Genomic DNA, 9,764 nt, shown 5'->3' with positions numbered 1-9,764 from the left:
TCTCTCTCCCCATCTCTCTCCCTCCATCTCTCTCCCAATCTCCCTCCCTCCATCTCTCTATCCCCATCTCTCTCCCTCCATCTCTCTATCCCCATCTCTCTCCCTGCATCTCTCTCTCCCTGCATCTCTCTCTCCCCATCTCCCTCCCTCCATCTCTCTCCCTCCATCTCTCTCTCCCCATCTCCCTCCCTCCATCTCTCTCCCTCCATCTCTCTCTCCCCATCTCCCTCCCTCCATCTCTCTCTCCCCATCTTTTTCCCTCCATCTCTCTCTCCCCATCTGTCTCTCTCCATCTCTCTCTCCCCATCTCCCTCCTTCCATCTCTCTCTCCCCATCTTTTTCCCTCCATCTCTCTCTCCCCATCTTTTTCCCTCCATCTCTCTCTCCCCATCTGTCTCTCTCCATCTCTCTCTTCCCATCTCCCTCCTTCCATCTCTCTCTCCCCATCTTTTTCCCTCCATCTCTCTCTCCCCATCTCCCTCCCTCCATCTCTCTATCCCCATCTCTCTCCCTCCATCTCTCTCCCCATCTCCCTCCCTCCATCTCTCTATCCCCATCTCTCTCCCTCCATCTCTCTATCCCCATCTCTCTCTCTCCATCTCTCTCTCTCTCTTTCTCACCATATCTCCCCTCTCTCCCCTTTCTCCTTCAAATAGGATTTTCAGAAGGTAACCACTTGCAAAGTTAATGCAGAGGGGCCCGAGTTCCCTCTGTGTGAGGTTAGCACAAGGATCTCAGAAGTGTCCACACATTGTTCTCCCTCTGCCTGTCCAGGAAGATGTACTAAACCATCCCTGGGGCCCTGCTACAGCCGGGGAAAACTAACATACCTGTGAAGGTGTGTTCAGCACTCACTCCACCCACTCTCAACCCTGCCCTAGACCTCGAGGCCCACTCAATGGGATTCCCTTCTGTGCAGTGCTCATGGCCTCCAAGCAACACCGCGTCGGACAATTTCAAGACAAGTCCCCAAGAATCACAGCAGAGTAATAACTTCTGGGCTGTAGCATCAAAGAAAAAGGCAGAACTATGGGCAAAGCAGCCATAACTCTGGGTTACCTGGCTGTGCACAGTCAGTATTTATAATAACCATCTAAATTCTCAGGAAAGTAGGATGTTTTGTTGTGTCCTCAGGTGGCTTAAGAATCACATCACAGTCCTTTGAAAGATTTTTGTTAAAAGTACTCAAAACTTTTTTTTTTTTTTTGGAGACAGGGTCTCACTATGTTGCCCTCTGTAGAGCGCTGTGCCATCACAGCTCACAGCAACCTCTAATTCTTGGGCTTAAGCAATTCTCTTGCCTCAGCCTCCCAAGCAGCTGGGACTACAGGCACCTGCCACAATGCCCAGCTATTTTTAGAAATGGGTTCTCAATCTTGCTTGGGTTGATCTTGAACTCATGAGCTCAAGCACTCCACCTACCTGGGCCTCCCAGAGTGCTGAGATCACTGCACCCAGCCTTCTGGCCTTTCATTCCTCTCTTAATTCCTAGTACCACTCTGGACAAGTTGCTGAGTCTCTTATATCTCAATGTCTTCATTACTAAGAAAGGACCGCGGGTGGTGTTTAAACCCTCTGAGATGAACATTCCTGGATTATTTTATGATGGTTTGCATGTCAAACAAAAGAGGATCGAGGTGGAATGAAAGATGAATGTTTATATTAATCCTTTATTTAAAAATAAAAAGGGAACGTGAATAATCTAGTGAGTCATTATCAGCTTTCCTATGAAAATATCTAGGTTTTCTCTTTTCTCAATTGATATATTCAGAGTGGATTGGAGATTTAAGAAATGTGGAAACCAAGCTCACTGCAGGGAACCTGCTAATTGTTCAAATCAGCGGATTAGAAACGGTTATTTGTTGCAACAACTCCTTTGCCTTGCCCGTTCCTGCAAGGCAACTCTTCCAAACGACCCAGCGATATAATCAAGCATTCTAGAAAATAACCACACTTTTTTTTTTTTGGCCTTAGGAATTCCTTGCCTAGTTATCGAGCTTATTGAAATCAAATTGCACATGGAGAGAGAGAATTTTATGAAGATGTTCGCCCCAGTATTATTAGCACTGCTGAGAATGAAATGAAAAGCTAAAATTGCAAAAAAAGATTTTAAAAAGTTTTAAGGAATCATGAACATTTACTCGAAAGAGCAGTAATTTGAGCTACAACAGCTTGAAAAAACACACCGTAGACATCCATGGGTATATTGGGGAAAGTTACGCAAAACACACGTTTGGGCTGGGAGTTAGGGGGACAAGGAGAAGAATAATTTATTCTTAGAAATCATAGTGGGACAGCGCCTGTGGCTCAAAAGTGTAGGGCACTAGTCCCATATGCCGGAGGTGGTGGGTTCAAACCCAGCCCTGGCCAAAAACTGCAAAAAAAAAAAAAAAAAAAAAAAAAGAAAAGAAAAGAAATCATAGTGATTCCTAGCACATGATTATTGTTATGTCATATGTAATATGTGTTTTTAAATTACTAGTCACAGGTGACTTTTTTCTTTGTCCCATTTTTTTACACATTATAAGGAGTCAAATTGCTTCCCTAGCAGACAAATGCATATTTTATATACAGGATGTCCCCGAAAGTTGCCCACAAAGCCACCATACAAAGGGGACAGTGGAAAATTGTAGCTAAATTTACAAGCTGTCCATTGCAAAACTTTATTTAGGAAAAATCCATCACAAAATTTTATTTACAAAATATCCATTATACAATTTTATTTACAAAGTCATCATTGCAAAATTCTGCAAAATATTTACAAGATATTCTCTTACATTTCAGGCACCTCTTTATAAAATTTTGCAGTGACTATTTTATAAATAAAGGTACAATTAGCCACTATTTCCCATTTTCCCCTGGTATGCTGATTTTAGGGGTAACCTTTGGGACTCTCTGTTTCTTACTCATGTAGACACTGCTACCTAAATTATTGCCAGTAGTTATAACAGGCATAAAAAAGGAACTTCTGGCAATATTTTTCTAATTGTGACTCCTTCAATATATCCAAATCTTAGATCAAATATTGGCATTGTTTCTTTTGGGGGCTTTAAAATAATTTTTAGTTAAATACTCAAGTCAAGACTGATGCACATCTGAAAAAACAGTTCCCAACGTGGCTTTCATGTTATATATAGGCAAAGCTAGATTATTTTAAAGTCTGAGTTTTGTATGTCATCTTGGGGCAATGCTCCAATCTCGAACATCTCATCCTTCTTATAACAGTCATAATTTTCCCTCCTATTCAATTGCTTATGTGACCTTAAAAATTGTCAGAGCATGAACTTTTGGGCTCACAGCTGAACATCTCATTCTCCAGTGGCAGGGCCCTGCCTGAATTCATGGAAACGGCAGGAAAGGGTCATAAATGCAGTGCTGTGATTTTTTTTACGGCTCACCATCTCTTGTTCTGTTTCTGGTTAAAAATTGAGGTTAGGTTTCTGGAGGTCTGTGCAGTAGGCTGGTCTCATACACTACATTAACCTACATAGAATTTTCCTCCCTGAAATGGCCCGAGCTTTTTCAAGTTGCCCACCCAGCCAGACATTTTTAAAATGTGGGGCTGCATGAAGCATGTGAATGTCTGTGTTTCAAACAGATGCAGTTTCAAAATGAGTGATTTTTGGTTTTCTGGAAAAAATATTTGTTAGCTAGCTACCCAGTTGAGGATTTCTTTAGGCAGAGCTAATTTAGTGAATTGATTTCAATCATGAAGCCTGAAAATTATCATTACACCGAGGTTACAAATATAAATGCATTCCCCAAGGTGCCGTCTGAAATGGATTCAGCTGTTTTTCCCTTTGCCCTAATGAAGGCGTACCTGGTTTTGCTTGTGAGATAAAGGGGCCTTTGACCTCTTGCTAGGGCAAAGCGTGGGGTTGCTCTGAGTGCTTTAATTCATGGTGTCTAAAAACAAGGGATCAAAAACTAGACTGCATTGTGGAAGCATAAAGAAAGGTTGTGCTTTTTCAAAAAACCCTAAAGGTGTCCTCATGGTGCATAGTTTCATTTTCTAAAATTGCAGTGTGTGTGTAGGATAATATCCCAGGGGGAGGCCGGGCGAGGAAGAAGGGAAGCCGAGTGCATGAAAGAGAGGCTGAGAGAGCTGAATGCTGCTCAATCCACAAATTCACATGCCCGAGAGACAATCAAAGCCTTCTTTGCTCAGTCAAAGCTTCTGTTCTGTCTCGTGGGTTTTCATTTGCATGTCGACAATTTTGCACCTGCAGGGCTGTTCCAGAAGGCCATCATCCAGAGTGGCACCGCCCTGTCCAGCTGGGCCGTCAACTACCAGCCTGCCAAGTACACTCGCATACTGGCAGACAAAGTGGGCTGCAACATGCTGGACACCACCGACATGGTCGAATGCCTTCGGAATAAGAACTACAAGGAGCTCATTCAGCAGACCATCACCCCGGCCACATACCACATCGCCTTCGGCCCCGTGATCGACGGGGACGTCATTCCCGACGACCCTCAGATCCTCATGGAGCAGGGGGAGTTTCTCAATTACGACATCATGCTCGGAGTCAACCAGGGGGAAGGCCTGAAGTTCGTGGACGGCATCGTGGATAACGAGGACGGGGTGACGCCCAATGACTTTGACTTCTCCGTGTCCAACTTTGTGGACAACCTCTATGGGTACCCCGAAGGGAAAGACACCTTGAGGGAGACCATTAAGTTCATGTACACGGACTGGGCGGATAAGGAGAACCCAGAGACGAGGAGGAAAACCCTGGTGGCTCTGTTCACCGACCACCAGTGGGTGGCCCCCGCCGTGGCCACTGCTGACCTGCATGCGCAGTACGGCTCACCCACCTATTTCTACGCCTTCTACCATCACTGCCAGAGTGAGATGAAGCCCAGCTGGGCAGACTCAGCCCACGGGGATGAAGTGCCCTATGTTTTCGGCATCCCCATGATTGGTCCAACCGAGCTCTTCAGCTGTAACTTCTCCAAGAATGACGTGATGCTCAGTGCTGTGGTCATGACCTACTGGACGAATTTCGCCAAAACTGGGTATGTTGTCCTTTACGTGTGGGTATCGTCCTCTTGCTTGGCTGGTTTGTTTAGTCAGCATGTGTGCTGTGTCTGTGATGGAATAAAGTGTCCTGGGCTCATGTACACACACAGGCGTGCACACATGTACACACATATGCACACACATGCATGTACACACACAGGCATGCACACACAAGTGTGCACACATGTACACACACATGCACATACATGCATGTACACACACAGGCATGCACGCACAAGTATGCACACACAAGTGTGCACACATGTACACACATATGCACATACATGCATGTACACACACAGGCATGCACACACAGGTGTACACACACAGGCGTGCACACATGTACACACATATGCACACACATGCATGTACACACACAGGCATGCACACACACGTGTGCATACATGTACACACATATGCACATACATGCATGTGCACACACAGGTGTACACACATGCATGTACACACAGGCATGTACATACACAGGGGTGCACACATGTACACACATATGCACACACAGGCATACACACATGTGCATATAGATGCATGCATATACAGGCATGCACACACGTGTGCACACATGTGTGCACACACATGTGCACACACATGCACACCACCACCTACAGGAACTGGGTTTTATTTCTTTATTCCTCCAGCATCTCATGCCAAGCCAGATGTTTGCCCCAGTGCTAACTGCAAACTGGAAATTCTGTACTTTCTACCTGCCGGGCAGCACTGGTACATATTTGGATAGCAGTGGTAAAATCAGGTCACAGGGTTTGGAGTCTAATCATGACCTCATCTCAATTCTTGAAGAGCAAGGTCATGAGTGCACTTACCCTACGTGGGAAATTAATTATATTTACTGCACAGCCATGAGAATGAAAAGTCCCATAACAGTTATACACAGTGAGTAAATATGTATTTTTCCTCTAAACTTGATATTTTCAATATATAATTCTTTCTGCATATTATATAGAATATGTATCTTTCTACATATACATTTTATATTTAATATATGTGTCTCTTTATACAGATAATGGATTTAGTATCTACATTTATATCTAGATGATACATAGTTCCAAGATATATTTCTTTCTTTTTTTTTTTTTTTTTGAGACAGAGCCTCAAGCTGTCCCCCTGGGTAGAGTGCTGTGGCATCACAGCTCACAGCAACCTCCAACTCCTGGGCTCAAGCGAGTCTCCTGCCTCCGCCTCCCAAGTAGCTGGGACCACAGGCACCCGCCACAATGCCCGGCTATTTTTTCGTTGCAGCCGTCATTGTTGTTTGGCGGGCCCAGGCTGGATTCGAACCCGCCACCTTAGGTGTATGTGGCTGGCGCCTTTAGCCACTTGAGCCACGGGTGCCGAGCCAAGATATATTTCTATATAGATTATACAAGGTGGCCATAAAGTACACGTGCATTTAAAACAGTGTGCAGTTTTAAATTACACACAAACTTTATGGCCACCCTGTGCATTTAATATATAAATTTCTCTCTATACAGATTATAAATTTACTACATATATTTGCAACATATATTTCAACATAGATTACATATTTAATATGTAGATATCTCCATATAGATGCAATATGTACAATACCTCTATATAGATTATAATTTAATCTATATTTATATAGTTTATATATATATTTTGTTTGTTTGTTTGTTCGTTTTTGCAGTTTTCGGCTGGGGCTGGGTTTGAACCCACCACTTCCAGCATATGGGGCCAGCACCTTACTCCTTTGAGCCACAGGTGCCACCCAGTTTATATATTTTTACAATATATATTTTTATATAGATTACCCATTTAATATGTAGATTTCTCTATGTAGAGACTATACATTCAATATGCTTATTTATCTCTATATAGATTATAGATTTAGTCTGTATATTCATATACATCTTATAGATTTAATATGTTATATTTATATTGTTTTTATATATATGCAACACCTATTTCTCTCTCTAGATCATATATTTTAATACATATTTCTATATAGATCATATATATTAATATATATTTCTCTAGATAGATCATGCACATCTAATATATATTTCTCTATGTATGTCTATATATAGATTTAACATATCAACAAATATGTTTACATTTCCCTTGCTCCATATACGTAAAACTAGGAAATATATGATATACAGATGGTTCCCCCAAAAGTACACACATTTTAAGCAAGGACAAACAAAAATGTATTGAAACTGTAATATTCAAATCACCTTTGATTTCTGCAATTACAAAAGATAAGGAATACAGTAGTCGAGGTGACTATGTCATTGGCATATATTGAGCGTTAAAATTTTAATATGTTTTTTCTTTCTCAAACTGTATGGCACCCTCAGTGTATCCCACGTTGCTATATATACACACACGGCACCTTTTTACTTGCTCTTGTCTGATAACGTGATTGTGGAAATTAATGACACATCATCATTCTTTCCCCCCATGCCTCTGCTGCTGTCGTTAACCGTGAGAGCCTCTTGCACAGAAATGAAAATATATATTACATTGCTCTCCATATAAACACGCACACACAGAGACACACACATACAAGCCCACAAGCAGTAAGGTCTGCCGGTATTCTCATGAGGGGCTTCTCAGCAAACCCTGAGAGTAAAGATTCTAGAATATTCTACATCCCTGCAAATCGCCTGGCAATCCTTCACCTCCCCTCGTCTGAAAAGGTGGTTGTGGAGGTGAATGAGGCGTCCTTCTGTTCCCGCACCCTGTGCTGCTGTGGTTAACAGTCAGAGCTCCCAGCAGTGAATTAAACACGGAGGTGCCCATGCCAGGGAGGGGTGGTGACGCCCCCACGTCGTGCCAAGTGTCAGAATCAGGCTTCCAGAGCCCCTGTTAAGAGAATTTGGGGATGTCAACGGTTCCAGGGCCGAGCAGGCATCATTCTTTACAAGGAGACCAAAGCATTTTGGTTTTGTTGTTTCTTTTCTTGTTTTATTTCTTGTTTTTGTTTTCCCTTGGTGGGAAGTGGTTTAAAAGTATTTTCAGCTCTTAGCAAATGCACAGCATATTCACGGAGAGGAAAAGGTATTATATATGTGCCAACGTCCCCCCCATTCGGACTTTATAAATGTAGATTTAGTCTCAGACAGGCGAACCTGAGGACGGAGGGAGAGAGGGAAATGTCTCCAATATTTGCTAGCCACACTTAAGTATCTATCATGAAAAGTTTCTTACCTGGGAAATGAAATGATTGAAGTCAAATTAACAGGAGTGTTTCAATAAACCTGTGGCTATTAATATTACTTTCTTGGGGCGACTGTAACAGATTCGTCAAAACTGTCTAAATTAAAACAACAGTAATTTATCATCTCATGGTTCAGGAGATTAGAATTTCCAAATGAAGGTATTGGCAGGGATACACTCCCTCTGAAACCATTCGGGGAAGATTTGCTTGTGTTTTTCTCAGCTTCTGCTGGTTTACAAGCAATCTTTGTCACTTCTTGGTTGGCAGATAGGTGGCCCCGATTCCTTCCTCCACTGTTACATGTCGTATCTGTGTGTCTCTCTGTTCACATCTGCCATAAGGACACCTGCTATATTAAATTAGGTCCTGTTCAGCATCTGCTGAACTTGACTAATCATTTCTGCAATGACCTTTCCAAATAAGTTCGCATTGGGAGGTATCGGGGTAGAACTTTAGGTCATCTAAAATTTGGAGACAACCCAATTCAATCCACATAACACCTTATGAAAGTGGGCCCCTGCTCTGTTTTTAGAGAACTAAGATAGATAGATGGGGTCTGCCCTGGCAGGGGTTTCTGTCCTCTTGAATCCCCAAGACTTCCGGAAGGGTTTCCTAAATCATGGCCAATCGTCCCCACCTTGGTATCCAAATACCTCACTTGGTTCACATCTAAAGACACTTTTAATTTACTTTCATCAAAAACACTTCCTTTTTTCTTCTTTACATATTCTGAAAATGAACATAATATAATTTAAGCAGAAAGCTAGAATCACTCATCATACATATTATGGGCCACTAAAAAAATAATAGCCCAAACAACCCAATATATGAATGAATTACTAAGATATGCTGTTTGTAGAACTACTCAACCAGAAAAGGAAAGTGCCTGCATAGAATATTTTGGGGCAGCCTGAAGAGGAACTAGATACCACTGTTCTAACTGAAATATCACAAGAATGGAGAAAGAAACACAAACTCAGTACAAAATTGGGACTAAGCGATCAATACTTAAGTATTTGGAAGTCAAAGTCGATGAAAATGAAGATGTTGAAATAGGGCGGATAGGACGGGTAAAGTCACACTACTGGGCACGGTGGACACTGGGCGAAGGGCTCACTTACCTGCATAACTTTCACTCAATCTCTACAGAAACATGGAAAGGAAACATGTGTGGCCCCTGACCTTCTGAATTTTAAAAATATGACGAGGGCGGCGCCTGTGGCTCAAAGGAGTAGGGTGCCAGCCCCATACGCCGGAGGTGGCAGGTTCAAACCCAGCCCCCGCCAAAAAAAACCCCAACATATATATATAGGTATTATATATATATAGGTATATATATTGGTATTATATATATATATATATAGGTATATATATAATGGTATTAAATTATCCTGAGTTCTTCTTACCTGTCAAAGGCTGTGAATCTGAGGCTCATTGCTTGTAGAAAGGAAGAAGGAGGGAAAGGAAGAGAAAGAAAGATAGAAAGAAGAGAAGTGGGGGGAAGGGAGGAAGGGAGGGAGG

General features: G+C 42.4%; 1 protein-coding gene across 3 annotated transcripts in view; it reads left to right on the top strand.

Annotated features, from left to right (window-relative positions):
• Nucleotides 1-9,764, top strand: part of NLGN4X (neuroligin 4, X-linked) — a 268,913-nt gene that overhangs the window by 251,859 nt on the left and 7,290 nt on the right. For all 3 annotated transcript variants that reach the window (XM_003793037.2, XM_003793040.1, XM_003793038.2), the window contains one exon: nucleotides 4,230-5,019. In XM_003793037.2, coding sequence (XP_003793085.1) covers nucleotides 4,230-5,019 — 790 coding nt within the window. The remainder of the gene's footprint in view (nucleotides 1-4,229; nucleotides 5,020-9,764) is intronic.

The sequence above is a fragment of the Otolemur garnettii genome, unplaced genomic scaffold, assembly GCF_000181295.1.
Source record: "Otolemur garnettii isolate 467f Iridium unplaced genomic scaffold, OtoGar3 scaffold00065, whole genome shotgun sequence".
Taxonomy (NCBI): Eukaryota; Metazoa; Chordata; class Mammalia; order Primates; family Galagidae; genus Otolemur; species Otolemur garnettii.
Note: the sequence above shows the minus strand (reverse complement) of the source record. Positions and strands in the feature narration are given on the sequence as shown.